General features: G+C 49.6%; 1 protein-coding gene across 1 annotated transcript in view; it reads right to left on the reverse strand.

Moving 5' to 3' along the window:
• Positions 1-6960: 6960 nt before the first annotated feature.
• The window catches only part of LOC140407222 (1-phosphatidylinositol 4,5-bisphosphate phosphodiesterase beta-2-like), a 190485-nt gene continuing 175805 nt past the window's right edge, over positions 6961-21640 (reverse strand). The window contains 4 exon segments of the mRNA XM_072494874.1: positions 6961-8360; positions 12302-12388; positions 14444-14501; positions 15992-16087. Coding sequence (XP_072350975.1) covers positions 8109-8360; positions 12302-12388; positions 14444-14501; positions 15992-16087 — 493 coding nt within the window. The 3' untranslated portion in view covers positions 6961-8108.

Below are 21640 nucleotides of genomic sequence, written 5' to 3' on the forward strand. Positions count from 1 at the left end.
CACCCCGGACTTCCTGCTAAACAAGGGGTGAATGTGGTGATACACCACTGTACTTCCCTAGCATTGTACATTGTACATAGTTATATAATAGTTGTGTGTAACGTGGCCCTGTAATCCTGTGTATTGTACTGTGTATTGTACTGTAGCTCTGTAGAGGTTCGGTCACCTATATGTAACCTGACCTGGCCACGGAGAGCTCCGCCTTGGCCACTCCCCCGGGAGTAGGTATAAGACAGCTTCTGAGACCTGACCCATTTTGTCTGGGGTCGTCTGTGTCGGGTAAGCTTCCTATGTAGTGTATTAAAGCCTTGGTTAAAGTCTCACATGTCTTTGTGGTTCTTGACGCTTAGTGCATCAGCGGTTCAGGGAGGGACTCCTTTACAGGAGGGGATGTGCCCTAAGGCATTCACTTCTATCCCCTGTATATCCTGAACCCCTCACTCTGCATTCTCCCGAGACAACGTAATGTGGATGGCCTGTTGCAAGGTCAGGGAAGGTTCAACTAGCAGTTTCTTCCGCGAGGCCGCATTGTTAATGCCGCAAACCAAGCAATCATGCAACATTTCAGCTCGGACGGTGCCATATTCACAGAATCTTATGTAATCTGGACAAACTCACCCGGGGTCTGTTTGGTAGTATTAAACTGGTATCGTTGTACTATAACGGACGGGGTGAGGTTAAAATGATACCCCAGACTTCCGGGTGCGGCTATGCAGAGCTAGGTCGCATATTCTGTTGCTCCCGCTTGGAACGGACTTTTGGGCTCTTTTACAGGGCCCCCACGGCATTTGTTTGACATTTCCCGGTGTGGGAAGAAGACTGCAACATTCCCCTGACAGTGTCCCCCAGGAATGTTATGTCTTTTGGCTACCAAACCCGGCAGAAACAGTAAAAGATTTGGCTGCAACAGGATAAACAGGGCCCCTTCCAGCATGCAAGCGGGGGAAGGGCAAGCTTAAAGCTGCAAACTGACCTGAGGACCTTTATCAAAAGTGAATTCTAACAGCAGAGGGAACAACTGTGAAAAGATCTACCAAGGCCACTGAAGAAGCGGGGACGAGGCTTCTGGTGGCGGCCATGGAGGAGTAAGTCATGCATTCGGCAGCTCCCGTCTGGAACGGACACTTAGACCTTTTTCAGGAGTTTCCACAGACATTTTGGGGCAGATTGGTGAAGCGAACACTGCCAAAAGGATTCCCTCTTGAGACTTTTGGGCTCTTTTCAGGGCCCCCAAGGGCACTTTTTCGATGTTTCCCGGTGTGGGAAGGAGTTAATAATAGTTCCCCGTCAGTATATGGCTTTAACTAGGAGCGGGGTGACAAAAAAGGTGGTGGTGGACCAGAAGAAGGGAGGGAAGGACAAAATGGCGGTGGGCGGAGACCAGGCAGCGTGGAGGCAGTGGGCGGAGGAGCAACAGGAGGGTATCCAGCACTGCCTCAGAGAGATTAAAACGGACCTGCTTGAGCCGATGAAGGCTTCTATTGATAAGCTGCTGGAGACACAGACGGCCCAGGGGGTGACGATCCGAGAGGCTCAACAAAAGATCTCTGACAATGAGGACGAGATCTTAGTCCTGGCGGTAAAGGTGGAGGCGCACGAGGCGCTCCACAAGAAATGGCAGGAGCGGTTCGAGGAGATGGAGAATCGGTCGAGGCGGAAGAATCTGCGGATTCTGGGCCTCCCGGAGGGGCTGAAGGGGCCGGAAGTGGGGGCCTATGTGGTCACCATGTTAAACTCGCTGATGGGAACGGGGTCCTTCCAGGGGCCCCTGGAGCTGGAAGGGGCCCATAGAGTGTTGGCGAGGAGGCCCAAGGCTAACAAGCCTCCGCGGGCGGTGCTGGTGCGGTTCCATCGGTTCGTCGATCGGGAGTGTGTGCTCAGGTGGGCCAAGAAGGAGAGGAGCGGCAGGTGGGAGAACGCAGAGGTTCGGATAAATCAGGACTGGAGTGCGGAGGTGGCGAAGAGGAGGGCCAGGTACAATCGAGCGAAGGCGGTGCTGCACAGGAAGGGGGTGAAGTTTGGCATGTTGCAGTCGGCGCAATTGTGGGTTACCTACAAGGACCGGCACCATTATTTTGAGTCTCCGGAGGAGGCGTGGGCCTTTGTTCAGGCCGAGAAGCTGGACACAGACTGAGGGTCGGGATGGGCGATTGGGGACTGCGGTGGATATGTTATGCCTATTTTTGGTTCGGGGGGGGGGGGCCTTTGCATTGTTTTGGGTTTCTTTTTCTCTGTGTTTTTCTCTTTCGGGTTGGGGAGGGTGGATGGGGCGGGTTGGGCACTGTTTTGGTTGGTGGCGGGGCCTGGTAGGAGGAGAGCGCGGGATTTCTTTTCCCGCGCCGAAGACTGGGGGGGCGGGACCGGGGCGGGGAAGCGAGGATTGTTTCCCGCGCTTAGAGCCTGTGAATGGGGAGTGGGAGAGGAGGGTGTGCCACACAATGGGAGGAGTCGAAGGGGAGGCGGGAGTGGCCGGGGTCAGCAGGAGTCAGCTGACTTGCGGAAGTGCAATGGGGGGAGTAAACCAGCTAGGATGGGTCCTAGCCCGGGGGGGGTCGGGGGGGTGGGGGGGGGGGATCGATCGAGTTGCTGCTGCTAAGATCAAGGAGGAGCTGGAGCGAGTGGGGTGGGTCAAGACGGGGGTATGCCGCTGTGGGGAACGGGCCGGGTGTGGGGTGCGGGCGTGTGGCTGGCCGAGGAGGGGTCATGGCTAGTCGGCGGGGGAGGGTAGCCCCCTAATCCGGCTGATAACCTGGAATGTAAGGGGACTGAATGGGCCGGTTAAGCGGGCCCGCGTGTTCGCGCACCTGAAGGGGCTCAAGGCGGATGTGGTTATGCTCCAGGAGACACACCTGAAGGTGGCAGACCAGGTAAGACTGAGGAAAGGGTGCGTAGGTCAGGTGTTTCACTCGGGGCTAGATGCCAAAAATTGAGGGGTGGCGATCTTGATGGGAAAGAAGGTGTTATTCGAGGCATCGAGCATTGTGGCAGATAATGGCGGTAGGTACATAATGGTAAGTGGTAGGTTGCAGGGGGAGAGGGTGGTACTGGTCAATGTGTATGCTCCGAACTGGGACGATGCGGGTTTTATGCGGCGTATGTTGGGTTGGATCCCAGACTTGGAAGTGGGGGGCCTGATAATGGGGGGAGACTTTAACACGGTGTTGGATCCTGCACTGGATCGCTCCAGGTCTAGGACGGGTAGGAAGCCGGCGGCGGCTAGAGTGTTGAGGGGATTTATGGACCAAATGGGAGGGGTGGACCCTTGGGGATTTGCAAGGCCGGGGGCTAGGGAATTTTCATTCTTCTCACATGTCCATAAGGCTTATTCTCGAATCGCCTTTTTCATTTTGAGTAGGGCGCTGATAGCGAGAGTAGAGGATACCGAGTATTCGGCAATAGCCATTTCGGACCACGCCCCGCATTGGGTGGACTTGGAGATGGGGGAGGAGAGGGACCAGCGCCCGCTGTGGCGCTTGGAGGTGGGGCTGTTGGCGGACGAGGAGGTGAGCGAGCGGGTCCGAGGAAGTATAGAGAGGTACTTGGAGACCAACGACAACGGGGAGGTCCGAGTGGGGATGGTATGGGAGGCACTGAAGGCGGTGGTGAGGGGAGAGCTGATCTCCATCAGGGCCCATAAGGAGCGGAGGGAGCGGGGGGAGAGGGAGAGGCTGGTGGGGGAGATGGTGAGGGTAGACAGGAGGTATGCGGAAGAACCTGAGGAAGGATTGTTGAGGAAGAGGTGCAGCCTCCAGGCCGAATTCGACCTGGTGACCACCAGGAAGGCGGAGGTGCAGTGGAGGAAGGCCCAGGGGGCGGTCTACGAGTATGGGGAAAAGGCAAGCCGGATGCTGGCGCATCAGCTTCGGAAGCGGGACGCAGCTAGGGAGATCGGGGGAGTTAAGGACAGGGGAGGGAGCGTGGTGCGGAGTGGGGTTGGCATCAATGGGGTCTTCAGGGACTTCTACGAGGAATTGTATCGATCCGAGCCCCCACGGGAGGAGGGAGGGATGGGCCGTTTCCTGGACCAATTGAGGTTTCCAAAGGTGGAAGAGGGACTGGTGGCGTGACTGGGGGCCCCGATTGGGCTGGAGGAGCTGATCAAAGGGATAGGAAGCATGCAGGCGGGGAAGGCACCGGGGCCGGACGGTTTCCCGGTCGAGTTCTATAAAAAATATATGGACCTGTTGGGCCCGCTGTTAGTTAGGACCTTTAATGAGGCAAGGGAGTGGGAGGCTTTACCCCCGACGATGTCCCGGGCACTGATCTCCTTGATCCTGAAGCGGGACAAGGATCCCCTGCAATGTGGGTCTTACAGACCGATTTCCTTGCTAAATGTAGATGCCAAGGTGCTGGCGAAGGTCTTAGCCACGAGGATTGAGGATTGTGTGCCGCAGATCATCCATGAAGACCAGACGGGGTTTGTGAAGGGGAGACAGTTGAACGCGAATGTGCGGAGGCTTTTGAACGTTATCATGATACCGGCGAGGGAGGGGGAGGCGGAGATAGTGGTGGCGATGGACGCTGAGAAAGCCTTCGATATGGTAGAGTGGGGGTACCTGTGGGAGGTGCTGAAGAGGTTCGGGTTTGGGGAGGGGTTTGTCAGGTGGGTTAGGCTGTTGTACGAGGTCCCGATGGTGAGTGTGGCCACAAATAGGAGGAGGTCCGAGTACTTTAGGTTGCACCGAGGGACGAGACAGGGGTGTCCCCTGTCCCCCCTGCTCTTCGCACTGGCGATTGAACCCCTGGCTATGGCACTGAGAGAGTCGAGGAACTGGAGGGGGTTGGTGCGGGGTGGGGAGGAGCATAGGGTGTCGCTTTATGCGGACGACCTGCTGCTGTATGTGGCGGACCCGGTGGGAGGAATGCCAGAGGTAATGAGGATGCTTAGGGAATTCGGGGACCTTTCGGGGTACAAGCTCAATATGGGGAAGAGCGAGCTGTTCGTAGTTCAGCTAGGGGACCAGGAGAGGGGGATTGGCGAGCTCCCACTAAAAAGGGCGGAGAGGAGTTTCAGATATTTGGGGGTCCAGGTGGCCAGGAGCTGGGGGGCCCTGCATAGGCTTAACTTTACAAGGCTGGTGGAGCAAATGGAGGAGGAGTTCAAGAGGTGGGACGCGTTGCCGCTGTCCCTGGCGGGTAGGGTGCAGTCAATCAAAATGACGGTGCTCCCAAGGTTTTTGTTCCTGCTCCAGTGCCTCCCCGTGTTTAACCCGAAGGCTTTTTTCAGGCGGGTTAACAGGAGTATAATGGGGTTTGTGTGGGCGCAAGGGACTCCGAGGGTGAGAAGGGTGTTCCTGGAGCGGAGTAGAGATGGGGGGGGCTGGCGCTGCCCAACCTCTGTGGGTACTACTGGGCCGCCAATGCGACAATAGTGCGCAAGTGGGTGATGGAGGGGGAGTGGGCTGCATGGAAGAGGCTGGAGACGGCGTCCTGTGAGGGTACGAGTCTGGGGGCGCTGGCAACGGCACCGCTGCCGCTCCCTCCAAGGAGGTATACCATGAGCCCGGTGGTGGTGGCGGCCCTCAAAATCTGGGAGCAGTGGAGGCGGCACAGGGGGAACGTTAGGGCCTCGGCGTGGACCCCATTACGGGGGAACCACCGGTTCGCCCCAGGAAGAACAGGTGGAGGGTTTTCGGGGTGGTACAGGGCAGGCATATGAAAGTTGGGGGACCTGTTTGTGGACGGGAAGTTCGCGAGCTTGGGTGAGCTGGAGGAGAAGTACGGGCTCACCCTGGGGAACACCTTCAGGTACTTACAGGTAAGGGCGTTTGCCAGACGGCAGGTGGTGGAATTCCCACGGCTACTGCCACACACAGTACAGGACAGGGTGCTCTCGGGGGGGTGGGTGGGAGTGGGGAAGATCTCGGAAACTTACCAGGTGATGCAGGAGGAGGAGGAGGCCTCGGTGGTGGAGTTGAAAGGTAAGTGGGAGGAGGAGTTGGGAGAGGAGATCGAAGAGGGGACGTGGGCAGATGCCCTAGGGAGGGTGAACTCTTCCTCTTCATGCGCGAGGCTCAGCCTCATACAGTTTAAGGTGCTGCACAGGGCACACATGACCGGGACAAGGATGAGCAGGTTCTTTGGGGGTGAGGACAGATGTGTTAGGTGCTCAGGGAGCCCAGCAAATCACACCCATATGTTCTGGGCATGCCCAGCGCTGGAGGAATTTTGGAAGGGCGTAGCGAGGACGGTGTCGAGGGTGGTAGGATCCAGGGTCAAACCGGGCTGGGGGCTCGCAATATTTGGGGTGGCAGAGGAGCCGGGAGTGCAGGAGGCGAAAGAGGCCGGAATTCTGGCCTTTGCGTCCCTGGTAGCCCGGCGAAGGATTCTCCTTCAGTGGAAAGATACGAGGCCCCCAAGCGTGGAATCCTGGATCAGCGATATGGCAGGGTTCATTAAATTGGAGAGGGTGAAATTCGCCTTGAGAGGGTCGGTACAAGGGTTCTTTAGGCAGTGGCAACCGTTTTTAGACTTTCTGGCAGAACGGTAGACATTGGTCAATGGAAGAGTTGTCGATTTACGGTACAGGCAAAGACGAATTTCACTCCCACAATACCTGTTTGTACCTGTTCAATGATGGCCAGAACAGAGCATCCCCAGCTGATGTTAGATTAACAATGAGGAACATACCCTCCTCATGCCCATTGATCGATGCTTGCTGGCGTCACTGACATCTCCGACTCATGCTTGTAGTCTGACCCTCACCTTCTGTCCATCAACTACACTTTTAACACTAATAACCCTGAACCAAATATGTCAGATGGTGTCAGTTAATGGTGACCATTGAATCTACTGGCATTGGCTGTGAGTTCACTGTCCTCAGTAATATATATCTGTCCATCTTGCGAGACAACAGACTACGCCCGGAGTGTATGTCTCCTAGCAGACCCATTCAAGATGGAAATGGGTGATCTCGTAAATCAGTAAAGATTCTCATATCAAAACAACACACATCTGAAGTTGGGAATGATCACACTTTTATTGTCACAAGGTATAATCCACTCAAGCTGCAGCCTACGTTATTTTAAATGTAGTATAATGATTTTCTACATAAATCACAACTAATAATTTCCAGAGAACTAAAGCAAACTGATTCAGAGAGAGGTACCCACTCATGACTATTTATAACCAGTGGTGCCACAAAGGCCTATACTCATACCTACACATCGTCCAGTATTTATAGTACAACAAGCTGGTTTCATAGAGGTAGAGGAGGTAGAGAGCTGTTGCCACGGCGAATACACCATTCCTGGCCCAATGAATCCTCGATGATACACACTTGCACCCCAGGGACACTGCCTGTGGAAAGGGTTCATGAGGTTAATCATCAGGTTGCTGTACCTTAACCTTTACCTCTAATGTCTGAAAACATACCCTGTGATCCAGATATGAAAAGCAGAAAACCCCTTCAAATGAATGTTCCAAGACGGGGTGAATAGGATTCAAGGAAATTGACTGATTAACAAACCCCCCAAAAAGACTGCTTGTTACAAACACATTCAAGTTTCACTAAACTGCTTACTTTTAGAGCACAGAGCAGACATTTGGCTCATCGCATTGTGCCCTCCAAAAGAGTTATCTCCTTAATTCCATTCTCCTGCTACTGTTATAAAAAGGCAGAGGAAATTAAGAGAGGGAAAGAGTTAACAAACATAACTGTCCCAACTTCCTACTTCATTAATTTTCTGATCTATAACACTACCAAGATGTGTGGCCTTACTGTTACATGCCCAATGTCGAAGGGTTAAAATGAGAGCAAAGTCCCCTGACACACTAGGAGCTGCTGACTGACTGCAAGTCTTTACAAATGAGACTTGTAACTATGAAAACCACAGACAGACAGACAGAAATAAGAACCACTTTTCCTACAACCCATCCTTAAACGATACCCAATCCCTTTCTGGATGTGTGCATGCCAACAAGTGAGACTATGCAAACTACAATACCAAATCAGTGAGTGAGCAAGTACTGTCTTGCACCAGTGTAAAACTACTGAGTGCAACCTATGAGCCCATCTCTCTGCTGGCCCCAACCCAATGCCAGTGCTGTATAAGATGGACCATCAATGGTGCAGGGTTTGCCAGTGCTATTGGCAACTTATAACTAAGTTACAGTTCAGCAATAAGAACTTCCACGCTGTCCTCAGCTTCAGCAGTTGAACTGCCTGATGGATTCACCATCATCCCATTCGTGGGTGGCAGTTCATTTGTTTTTGATTCCACCACATCTTTTCCTTGATCTTGTGGTCTCCCTGGCTCCAGGGTGAACTTAGTGGTGATGATCGACTCGCTCAGCTCCACAACCACTTGCGGCAAGGCGTCCAGTTTTGCCTCATATTCGTTCTGGGCCTCCTGCTGGTACTGAATATGATGGAAAATAAGGAGAGGGAAACAGGTGAATGGTGGCTCAAATAGGGTCTTCCCCCTAACTCTGTGTGCTGGTTTGGATTGGCTATGGCTGGGGTGAGTGGGTAGTTATGCCTCGGGTCCTCCAGCATTGCCAATACAAACCTGCTGTACTTGGGTAGCAATTTGCTCATTTTGCAGTTCTGCAACATGTCCCCCCCCGCCCCCCACTGCCCCATCCCTCCGCCCCATCCCTCCGCCCCCCCCAATTCTTCAACAGCATTTTGGAGAAGACGGTTCTGATTTCCACTAACCTTTGTGTGAAGTAGTACTCCCTGACAAATGAATTGTGAGACTTCAGCAGACATTAGAAAGGGGTAAAGGTTTGCAAAGGGCTTCTCAAAAAAACGAATCCAGCTTCAGAAAACAAAGTCCCTGATTGCCAACTCTCCACCCTCCACACAAATTTCACCCCGTCCAACTCACCACCCTTTCACACTATCAAATTCACTACCATTTCACACTTAAATTCTGTGCCCCGTCCAACACCCCTCCCTTGCACAAACATCCCATCCACTCCCTAATTTTTCACACATGCACACACACTATACCCCATCTAACTCTGTGGACCATCAGCAGCAGCAAAATTATACTTAGCCATGATCTGTAACCTCATGGTCTGCCATTACCTCCAAACCAGGTGATCAACCCGAGTTCAAGGGTTCAATGAAAAGTGCAGGAGCAGCACCAGGCATACGGAAAAATGAGGTGGTCAACCTGGTGAAGCTACAACATAGGACTACTTGTGTGCCAAACAACACAAGAAACACGTGATAGATAGAGCTACATGATCCCACAATCAACGGATCAGATCTAAGCTCTGCAGTCCTGCCACATCCAGTTGTGAATGGTGGTGGACAATTAAACAACTCACTGGAGGAGGGGCCTCCACAAATATCCTCATTCTCAATGATGGAGGAGCCCATCACATCAGTGCAAAAGACAAGGCTGAAGCATTCGCAATAATCTTCAACGAGAAGTGCGGTGGGGATGATCCTTCTTGGTCTACTCCAGAGGTCCCCAGAATCACAGATGCCAGTCTTCAGCCAGTACAATTCACTCCACATTATATCAAGAAATGACTTAAAACACTGAAAAGGCTATGGGCCCTGACAATATTCAGGCAATATACTGAAGACTTGTGCTTCTGGACTTGCTGTGCCCCTAGCCAAGCTGCTCCAGTACAGCTACAGCACTCTTATCAATCCGGCAATGTGGAAAATTGCCCAGGTGTGTACACAAAAAGCAGGACAAATCCAACCCAGCCAAAAACCGCCCTGTCAGCCTACTTTCAATCATCAGTAAAGTGATGGAAGTGGCCATCAACAATGCTATCAAGCGGCACTTACTTCGAAATACCCTGTTCATTGACACTCAGTTTAGGTTCCGCCAAAGTCATTCAGCTCCTAACCTCATTACAGCCTTGGTTCAAACATGGACAAAGAAGCTGAACTCCAGAGGTGAGGTGTGAGTTACTGCCCTTGACAACCAGACAGTATTTGATCGAGTATGGCTTCAAGGAGCCCTAGCTAAACTGGAATCAATGGGAATCTGGGGGAAACTCTCCACTAGTTGGAGTCATACCTGGCACAAAGAAAGATGGTTGTTGTTGCTGCAGGTCAGTCATCTCAGTCCTAGGACATCACTGCAGGAGTTCCTAAGGGTAGTGTCTTCAACTGCTTCATCAATGATTTTTCTTCCAGCATAAGGTCAGATGTGAGGATGTTTGCTGATGATTACAGAATGTTCAGCACCATTCGCGACTCCTCAGACACTGAAGCAGTCCACGTGTAAATGTAGCAAGACCTTGCTCATATCTAGGCTTGGGCTGACAAGTAGCAAGTAACATTCATGCCAAACAAGTGCCAGGCAGTGACCATCTCTAGTAAGAGTGAATCAAACCATCGTCCCTTGACATTCAATGGCTTTACCATCACCGAATACCCCACTATCAACATCCTGGGGGTTATCTTTACCGGAAACTGAACTGGACTAGCCATATAAATACTTTGGCTAATAGAGCAGGTCAGAGACTAGGAATCCTACGGCGAGTAACTCACCTCCTGACTCCTCAAAGCCTGTTCACCACCTACAAGGCATAAGCCAGGAGCGTGATGGAATACCTCCCACATCTGGATAAGTGCAACTCCAAGAACACTTAAGAAGCTCAACATCATCCAGAATAAAGCAGTCCGTTTGATTGGCACCCCTTTCGCAAACATTCACTCCCTCCCCACCAATGCAATGTAGCAGCAGTGTGTACCATCTACAAGATGCACTGTAGGAACTCACCAAGGTTCCTTCCAAACCCATGACCACTACCACCTAGAAGGGCAGAAGATACCTGGGAACACCACCACCTGGAAGCTCCCCTCCAAGTCACTCTCCATCCTGACTTGGAAATATATCGCTGTTTCTTCACTGTCGTTCGGTCAAAATACTGGAACTCCCTCCCTCATAGCGCAGTGAGTGTAACTACACCACATGGACTGCAGTGGTTCAAGAAGGCAGCTCACTACTACCTTCTCAAGGGCAATTAGGGATGTGCAACAAATGCTGGCCTAACCAGCAAAGCCCACATGCCGTAAAAATGATTTTTTTTTAAACTTCCTCACGCACATACAACTGTATCCAACCCCCAACTCCTCACCATTTCACACATACACTACACCCTTTCCAACTCCCAAATCCCCAACCATTTACATGTGCACTGTACCCCATCCAAGTCCACAACCTTTCACAAATATACTGTGTCCCATCAAACTCCCCACCATTTCACTCCTGCACTATATCTGATCCGAAACCCTACCTATTCAAATACACGCAATCTATCCCATCCAACACAGACAACATTGTGCCGCATTTATCTTCCCACTCTTTCACACACACACTGTACTCCTCCAATTCCCACCCTCTCCCACACACATTCTGCTTCAACTAACTCCCCACCCTGTCACACATATGGAAATACATCAAACTTCCCACGGCGGCACAGTGGTTAGGACTGCTGCCTCACAGCACCAAAGACCCAAGTACAATTCTGGCCTTGGGTCACTGACTGTGTGGAGTTTGCACGTTCTCCCCGTGTCCGCGTGGGTTTCCTCTGGGTGCTCCGGTTTCCTCCCACAGTCCAAAGATGTGCAGGTTAGGTGGATTGGCCATGATAAAATTGCCCCTTAGGTGTCCAGGGATGTGTAGGTTAAGTTATGGGGATATGGCAGGGTGGACAGGGGAGTGGCCATGGATAGAGTGCTCATTCAAAGGGTCGGTGCAGACTCAGAGGGTCAAATGGCCTCCTTCTGCACTGTAAAGATTCTATGATTCTTCCATTCTATGATTCTTCGATGATTTTATGATCTGAAGTGGACTTGCATACATACTCTTTGCCCCATCCAACTTCCCACCCTTTCATACACACATTGTACCCCATCCAACTCTGCAATCTTTCACTCACACAAACACATTTTGCCCTATCCAACTCTGCACCCACTCCCACATGCATTGTGCTCCATCTAACTCCCCACCCTCTCAGACGTACACACAAACTGTACCCGATTCGATTCACCACTCTGACACACGCACTGTACCCCATCAAACTCCCCACCTTTTCACACATAAACTGTACCTTAATCATCTCCCCAATCTTTCACTTCCGCACTCCACAATGAATTACATTGTAATTCATTTAACTCTCCACCTTCTCACACATACTGTACCGCATCAAACTCCCCACCCTTTCACACACATATTGTGCCCCATTCAACTCCCCAATCTTTCACTCACACACTGTACTGCATCTAATTCCCCATCCTTTCACACATATATACTTTACCCAATCAGTCACCCATCCCCTCTCACACTGTAACCCAACAGACATTGCAGCTAAGCCCTGTTACCTCTTTTTCTTTTTCCTTAATTTCCTCCAATTTGGCAGTGTGTTGCTCATCAAGTTTGCTAAGAGCATTCGACTGATTCGCTAAAGCCTGCAACAATAAGGAAATATTATCAGTGCAGTGGAATTGTAGTTATGGGAATGGGTTTGATACCGAGTGGGAATGTTGTCTGGGGATGTGGGATTGTTATTTGGGAAGTGTGATTATTGGAGAATGGGATTGGTGGTTGGGGAATGGCAATGATATTTCAGGACTGGGATTGGTGTTTGGGAGTGAGTGTTGTTTGGTGGAATTGAAATGTTGTTTTGGAAATTAGGATTGTTTTTTGGGGAGTGGGATTGTTGGTTCGGAGAATGGGATTGTTGGTTTGTGAGTGGGGTTGTTGGTTATGGAAGTGGGATTGTTGGTTGGAAAGTGGGATTGTTGGTTGGGGAATGGGATTGTTGGTTGGAGAGTGGGATTGTTGGTTATGGAAGTGGGAATGTTGGCTATGGGAGTGGGAATGTTGGCTGTTGGAGTGGGAATTTTGGTATGGCAGTGGAGTTCTTGGCTGGGAGAATGGGATTGTTGGTTGGGGAGTGGGAATGTTGGTTGGGAGAATGGGATTTTTAGTTGGGGGAATGGGATTGTTGGTTGGGGAGTGGGAATTTTGGTTGTAGGAATGGGATTATTGGTTGTATCATAGAATCATAGAAGTTCACAGCGTGGAAACAGGCCCTTCGGCCCAACCAGTCCATGCCGCCCAGTTTAGCAATGGAATTGTTGGTTGGAGAAGTGGGATTCTTGGTTGGGGGAGTGGGATTGTAGATTATAGGAGTAGAATTGTTGGATGTGGTAGTGGGCTTGTTGGTTATTGGAGTGGGATTGTTGGTTAGGAAAGTGGGAATATTGGTTATTGGGGTGGGATTGTTGGTTAGGAAAGTGGGATTATTGGTTTGTGAGTGGGATTGTTGGTTATGTGAGTGGTTGTTGGTTATGGGAGTGGGATTGTTAGTTTGGGAGTGGGATTGTTGGTTATGGGAATGGGATTGTTGGTTGGGGGAATGGGATTGTTGGTTGGGGGAGTGGGATTGTAGATTATAGGATTGGAATTGTTGGATGTGGTAGTGGGCTTGTTGGTTATTGGAGTGGGATTGTTGGTTAGGAAAGTGGGAATATTGGTTATTGGGGTGGGATTGTTGGTTAGGAAAGTGGGATTATTGGTTTGTGAGTGGGATTGTTGGTTATGTGAGTGGGATTGTTGGTTATGGGAGTGGAATTGTTGGTTATGGGAGTGGGATTGTTGGTTTGGGAATGGGATTGTTGGTTGGAGAGTGGGATTGTTGGTTATGGAAGTGGGAATGTTGGCTATGGGAGTGAGAATGTTGGCTGTTGGAGTGGGAATTCTGGTATAGGAGTGGGGTTCATGGCTGGGAGAGTGGGATTATTGGTTGGAGATTGGGAATGTTGGTTGGGGAATGGGATTATTGGTTGGAGAGTGGGAATGTTGGTTGGGGGATGGGATTGTTGGTTGGGGGATGGGATTGTTGGTTGGGGAGTGGGATTGTAGATTATAGGAGTCAAACTGTTGGATGTGGTAGTCGGCTTGTTGGTTAGTGGGGTGAGATTGTTGGTTAGGAAAGTGGGATTATTGGTTATTGGGTGGGACTGTTGGTTGGGGAGTGGGATTATTGGCTGGTGAAGTGGGATTGTTGGTTGGGGAGTGGGATTGTTGGCTGGGGTAGTGGGATTGTTGGCTGGTGAAGTGGGATGGTTGGTTGGGGAGTGGGATTGTTGAATCGGGTAGTGGGATTGTTGGTTGGGGAGTGGGATCGTTGGCTGGTGAAGTGGGATTGTTGGTTGGGGAGTGGGATTGTTGGCTGGGGAGTGGGATTGTTGGTTGAGGAGTAGGATTGTTGGCTGGGGAGTGGGATTGTTGGTTGGGGAGTGGGATTGTTGGTTGGGGAGTGGGATTGTTGACTGGCGAGTGGGATTGTTGGTTGGAGGAGTGGGATTGTTGGATGGGGGAATGGGTTTGGTGCAACTGGCACTGAATAGTATTATGGGCTCAATGGGCGACAGTGGGGTTTTCGTGTGTTTGTGTTTCCTTGTCGGCTTGTGGATGGCGGGACCAAATTGTAATCCTGACTGTGTAAGGCCACATACCAGCTTGAAGAGTTTCACCGACATTTGAATATGATGCTCATTGATCTCCTTCTTGCGCCTGTAAACAGAAAGTACAGTGTCCAGTGAGCTGACTGATCTAGATAATGCAGCATGTTGAGGTGCCAGTAAAATGTTACTGCAGAATATAAGGGCACCAAGGATAGAGGATTGTCTAATTTACAGGGACCAGAGAGTTGTAATAAACAGGTCATTTTACAGTTGCCAAACTAACTAGTGGACTGCTAGGGCTTCAACTATTTACAATATATATTAATAATGTGGATGAAGGACTGAACATTGGGGCAGCACAGTAGCACAGTGGTTAGCACTGTGGCTTCACAGTGTCAGGTTCCCAGGTTTGATTCCCCGCTGGGTCACTGTCTGTGCGGAATCTGCACGTTCTCCCCATGTCTGCATGGGTTTCCTCCGGGTGCTCCGGTTTCCTCCCACAGTCCAAAGACATGCAGGTTAGGTGGATTGGCCATGATAAATTGCCTTGGTATCCAAAAAAGGTTAGGAGGGGTTATTGGGTTACCGGGAGAGGGGGGAAGTGACGGCTTAAAGTGAGTCGGTGCAGATTCGATGGGCCAAATGGCCTCCTTCTGCACTGTATGTTCTATGTTGTATCCCAATCTGCTGATGCTACAAAAATAAGTAAGAAAGCCATTTGTGAGGAGGATACAAAGCCTTGACAAGGTAGATGCTGAAAGAAACCAAAAGAGAAAACATGCTGGAAAATCTCAGCAGGTCTGGCAGCATCTGTAGGGGGAGAAAAGAGCTAACGTTTCGAGTCCAGGTGACCCTTTGTCAAAGCGGGGGAGGGGCTTCCGATGTCACAGCAACGCCTTTCCAACAGCGAGCGGCGCGCAATGCAATGATGCCATTCTGGAGGGGTGGAGACTCGAAAACCGGGGTCAAACCAGCGCCGCCTCCGATTTGGGCGTTGGAAGGGATTCTCCGCCCGATCGCCGATTATGATTTCGGCGTCAGGCAATGGAGAATTCCACCCATTTCAATTCTGGTCGCCACACTACCAGAAGGATGTGGAGGCTTTGGAGAGGAGGTGGTGGAAGCAGGCAGAAGAGTGATGTTTAAGGGGCGTCTTGACAAATACATGAATAGGATGGGAATAGAGGCATACAGACCCTGGAAATGTAGAAGGTTTTAGGTTAGATGGGCAGCATGGTCGGTGTAGGCTTGGGGTGCTGAAGGGCCTGTTCCGGTGCTGTAATTCTCTTTGTTCTTTATGTACACAGGTCTAATCACTTGCGTGTTTCTGTGGTTTCCTCGGGTAACCAAGCAACTGATGTTTCACTGTGGTCAGTTGACTTGCAGACAGGCCCTGAGTAATTGTGGACACTAGTTGGCTGGATATTTTGGGCTGCATGTCCCGTAATGCTGGAATGTTTCACCACAGCTAGACAGAGCGGTTAGCAGGTCGGAGTTAGTGTACTGTTATCTAGCGATTACGAGGCTAGTTCTCAGTCCAGGCTGTGTATCATTAAAAGGCAGTTCCAAGTACAGCAAGGGCAGGTGCCGATCACTCACTTCTCTTGGAGACTCTTATCCGCTGTGGTTTTCAGCATGATCTCAATCTTCTCCTGTCGCTTGAGCTCAATCTTTTTTTTCACTTCTTTCATCTCACTGAAATAAATATTGATTTGAAGAGAATGACTGCGTGTTGACTGCAGGAATCTCTTAGGTGATGGAGTCTAAACAACTAACCAAACACACATGGACTAACTTTCAACACTGGCACTCACTCACTTCAATAAAATAACCTATCAACATGGAAGCACTTGTACGTTGATTCATAAGTTATTGTCAGGGAATAGGAGTGCTGAGGGGGGGGGACTCATTTAATTTCTGGGTGGGACTTTGTTCTCCATTTGGTGCATTTTCTGGTATGTTGTAAACGTCTGTAAATTTGCTTGTGAAGCTCAAACTAATTTTTCTTGAAAGCATGAGAATATATTTCAAATAGGAAATGTGAAAGTGATTTTCCAATCAATGATGCTGAACAGGATGAAGTTAAAAAAGCTTAAGCACTCCATTAAAACAGGAGACGTAGGTTTGTCTGCTGTTGTCCCTGATCATTTCTAGCAACCTTTGTTCTTTACACTATTTAAAATTTTTAATTCTTGTACCAGAAATGAAAAATCATTGCAAAGTAGCAAAGATGAGCCAGTTAGGTGGATAGGCCATGCTAAATTGTCCCAGTGTCCAAAGATGTGCAGGTTAGGTTGGGTTGCGGGGATAGGGCGGGGGAGTGGGTCTAGTTAGGATGCTCTTTCAGAGGGTTGGTGCAGACTCGATGGGCCGAATGGCCCCCTTCCGCACTGTAGGAATTCTATGAATAAATTATGACATGTCGACAGTCCTGCTAACTTGATACCATTAAACAACCTTGCATTCAGTCTAAATCCAGCTCATTTTGACAGACCAGGATCTGATGCTAAATTCTCCCCCCCTTGTGTAACCCAGTTCCTCTTAGACCTCATGCCTTTCCTTTTACTCAGTCATCAACAGACATCCACCAACGATACCAACTCATGTTGTCTTATTTATTGAGTTATCTTCTCCGTGGTTATCACTCAGATTAGTTATGCCAGTTACTTTATTAATGGCGAGAGAGAGAGTGGTGGAGTGCAACACGATTTCGGTATCATTGCACAGAATTCAGTAACAGCTGCACAATGTAATTGAAAGTGAATGGAGTGCTGGCCTTTAGCTCAAAATGGCTGGAATTCAGAGGATGGGAAGTGATATTCCAGTTGTACAAAGTTCTAGTTAGCTCCCATCTGGAGAACGATGTTCGGTTCTGGGCACCACACCACAGGGCAGGACAGATTCACCAGACTGATACCATGGCGAAAAGGTTGGAATTATGAGGGCAAATTGCCCTCAGGCTAGGCTTGTATTTCTTTTCAAGATAATTAAAATGTGAAAGGATTTGATAGAATAGATACAGAGAATCTATTTCCTCTGGTTGGGGTAAGGATGAAGAAGGGGGCATTAACTTAAAAAGAGAGAAAACGCTTTCAGGAGTGAAAGCACGTCCCTCGTAATCTACCTCCAGTATTACAGCCACCACTGAACAAAAGGCTGCGGTGTGGTGGAACCAATATTTCACAGGGCACAGTTACACCACAGAACCGCAGCTCGTACACATTCTTAGCACTATTTCCTGCTGGAAATTCTTTTATTTTTCTGATGGATCTGGCTTCATTACCTGCTGGGCATTCACTTACCTTTCTGTTGGATCTGGCAGCACGGTGGCACAGTGGTTAGCACTGCTGCCTCACAGCAGCAGGGTTCAATTCCAGCCTCGGGTGACTGTCTGTGTGGAGTTTGCACATTAGGGCGGCATTAGACTCGAGTCTAACATTAGACTCGATGGACCGAAAGGCCTCCTTCTGCAATGTAGGTATTCTATGGACCTGTTGGTTATTCACTTATTATACTCCTGGATCTGGCTCCATTACCTGCTGGGAATTCACTTACCTCTCTGCTGGATCTGGCTCCATTACCTGCTGCGTATTTACTTACCTTTCTGCTGGATCTGGCTCCATTACCTGCTGGGTATTCATTTACCTTTCTGCTGGATCTGACTCCGTTACCTGCTGGGTATTCACTTACCTTTCTGCTGGATCTGGCTCCATTACCTGCTGGGTATTCACTTACCTCTCTGCTGGATCTGACTCCATTACCTGCTGGGTATTCACTTACCTTTCTGCTGGATCTGACTCCATTACCTGCTGGGTATTCACTTACCTTTCTGCTGGATCTGACTCCATTACCTGCTGGGTATTCACTTACCTTTCTGCTGGATCTGACTCCATTACCTGCTGGGTATTCATTTACCTTTCTGCTGGATCTGACTCCATTACCTGCTGGGTATTCACTTACCTTTCTGCTGGATCTGACTCCATTACCTGCTGGGTATTCACTTACCTTTCTGCTGGATCTGACTCCATTACCTGCTGGGTATTCATTTACCTTTCTGCTGGATCTGACTCCGTTACCTGCTGGGTATTCACTTACCTCTCTGCTGGATCTGGCTCCATTACCTGCTGGGTATTCACTTACCTTTCTGCTGGATCTGACTCCATTACCTGCTGGGTATTCATTTACCTTTCTGCTGGATCTGACTCCGTTACCTGCTGGGTATTCACTTACCTCTCTGCTGGATCTGGCTCCATTACCTGCTGGGTATTCACTTACCTCTCTGCTGGATCTGACTCCGTTACCTGCTGGGTATTCACTTACCTCTCTGCTGGATCTGGCTCCATTACCTGCTGGGTATTTACTTACCTTTCTGCTGGATCTGACTCCATTACCTGCTGGGTATTCATTTACCTTTCTGCTGGATCTGACTCCGTTACCTGCTGGGTATTCACTTACCTCTCTGCTGGATCTGACTCCGTTACCTGCTGGGTATTCACTTACCTTTCTGCTGGATCTGGCTCCATTACCTGCTGGGTATTCACTTACCTCTCTGCTGGATCTGACTCCATTACCTGCTGGGTATTCACTTACCTTTCTGCTGGATCTGACTCCATTACCTGCTGGGTATTCACTTACCTTTCTGCTGGATCTGACTCCATTACCTGCTGGGTATTCACTTACCTTTCTGCTGGATCTGACTCCATTACCTGCTGGGTATTCATTTACCTTTCTGCTGGATCTGACTCCATTACCTGCTGGGTATTCACTTACCTTTCTGCTGGATCTGACTCCATTACCTGCTGGGTATTCACTTACCTTTCTGCTGGATCTGACTCCATTACCTGCTGGGTATTCATTTACCTTTCTGCTGGATCTGACTCCGTTACCTGCTGGGTATTCACTTACCTCTCTGCTGGATCTGGCTCCATTACCTGCTGGGTATTCACTTACCTTTCTGCTGGATCTGACTCCATTACCTGCTGGGTATTCATTTACCTTTCTGCTGGATCTGACTCCGTTACCTGCTGGGTATTCACTTACCTCTCTGCTGGATCTGGCTCCATTACCTGCTGGGTATTCACTTACCTCTCTGCTGGATCTGACTCCGTTACCTGCTGGGTATTCACTTACCTCTCTGCTGGATCTGGCTCCATTACCTGCTGGGTATTTACTTACCTTTCTGCTGGATCTGACTCCATTACCTGCTGGGTATTCATTTACCTTTCTGCTGGATCTGACTCCGTTACCTGCTGGGTATTCACTTACCTCTCTGCTGGATCTGACTCCGTTACCTGCTGGGTATTCACTTACCTTTCTGCTGGATCTGGCTCCATTACCTGCTGGGTATTCACTTACCTTTCTGCTGGATCTGACTCCATTACCTGCTGGGTATTCACTTACCTTTCTGCTGGATCTGACTCCATTACCTGCTGGGTATTCATTTACCTTTCTGCTGGATCTGACTCCGTTACCTGCTGGGTATTCACTTACCTCTCTGCTGGATCTGGCTCCATTACCTGCTGGGTATTCACTTACCTTTCTGCTGGATCTGGCTCCATTACCTGCTGGGTATTCATTTACCTTTCTGCTGGATCTGACTCCGTTACCTGCTGGGTATTCACTTACCTCTCTGCTGGATCTGGCTCCATTACCTGCTGCGTATTTACTTACCTTTCTGCTGGATCTGACTCCATTACCTGCTGGGAATTCACTTACCTCTCTGCTGGATCTGGCTCCATTACCTGCTGCGTATTTACTTACCTTTCTGCTGGATCTGGCTCCATTACCTGCTGGGTATTCACTTACCTTTCTGCTGGATCTGACTCCATTACCTGCTGGGTATTCATTTACCTTTCTGCTGGATCTGACTCCATTACCTGCTGGGTATTCACTTACCTTTCTGCTGGATCTGGCTCCATTACCTGCTGGGTATTCACTTACCTCTCTGCTGGATCTGGCTCCATTACCTACTGGGTATTCACTTACCTCTCTGCTGGATCTGGCTCCATTACCTGCTGGGTATTCACTTACCTTTCTGCTGGATCTGGCTTCATTACCAGCTGGGTATTCACTTACCTTTCTGCTGGATCTGGCTCCATTACCTGCTGGGTATTCACTTACCTTTCTGCTGGATCTGGCTCCATTACCTGCTGGGTATTCACTTACCTTTCTGCTGGATCTGGCTCCATTAACAGCTGGAAATTCTCTTACCTTTCTGCTGGATCTGGCTTCATTACCAGCTGGATATTCACTTACCTTTCTGCTGGATCTGGCTCCATTACCTGCTGGATATTCACTTACCTTTCTGCTGGATCTGGCTCCATTACCTGCTGCGTATTCACTTACCTTTCTGCTGGATCTGGCTCCATTACCTGCTGGATATTCACTTACCTTTCTGCTGGATCTGGCTCCATTACCTGCTGCGTATTCACTTACCTTTCTGCTGGATCTGGCTCCATTACCTGCTGGGTATTCACTTACCTTTCTGCTGGATCTGGCTCCATTACCTGCTGGATATTCACTTACCTTTCTGCTGGATCTGGCTCCATTACCTGCTGCGTATTCACTTACCTCTCTGCTGGATCTGGCTCCATTACCTGCTGGATATTCACTTACCTTTCTGCTGGATCTGGCTCCATTACCTGCTGCGTATTCACTTACCTTTCTGCTGGATCTGGCTCCATTACCTGCTGGATATTCACTTACCTTTCTGCTGGATCTGGCTCCATTACCTGCTGCGTATTCACTTACCTTTCTGCTGGATCTGGCTCCATTACCTGCTGGGTATTCACTTACCTCTCTGCTGGATCTGGCTCCATTACCTGCTGGATATTCACTTACCTTTCTGCTGGATCTGGCTCCATTACCTGCTGGGTATTCACTTACCTTTCTGCTGGATCTGGCTCCATTACCTGCTGGATATTCACTTACCTTTCTGCTGGATCTGGCTCCATTACCTGCTGCGTATTCACTTACCTTTCTGCTGGACCTGGCTCCATTACCTGCTGGAAATTCTCTTACCTTTCTGTTGGACTTGCACACTTTTTCAAAAAAAAATTATTCTAGGGTTGTGGCAAGGCCAGTTTTTATTGTCCATCCCTAATTGCCCTTAACTGAGTGATTTATTCAATCACATTGCTGTGGTTCTGGAGTCACATGTAGGACAGACCAAGTAGGGATGGCAGATTTTCTTCTTAGAAGCGGGTTCATAGACCAGATAGGTTCTTACAACAATCTGGTTGATTCATG

The sequence above is a fragment of the Scyliorhinus torazame genome, chromosome 2 (genome assembly GCF_047496885.1).
Source record: "Scyliorhinus torazame isolate Kashiwa2021f chromosome 2, sScyTor2.1, whole genome shotgun sequence".
Lineage (NCBI taxonomy): Eukaryota > Metazoa > Chordata > Chondrichthyes > Carcharhiniformes > Scyliorhinidae > Scyliorhinus > Scyliorhinus torazame.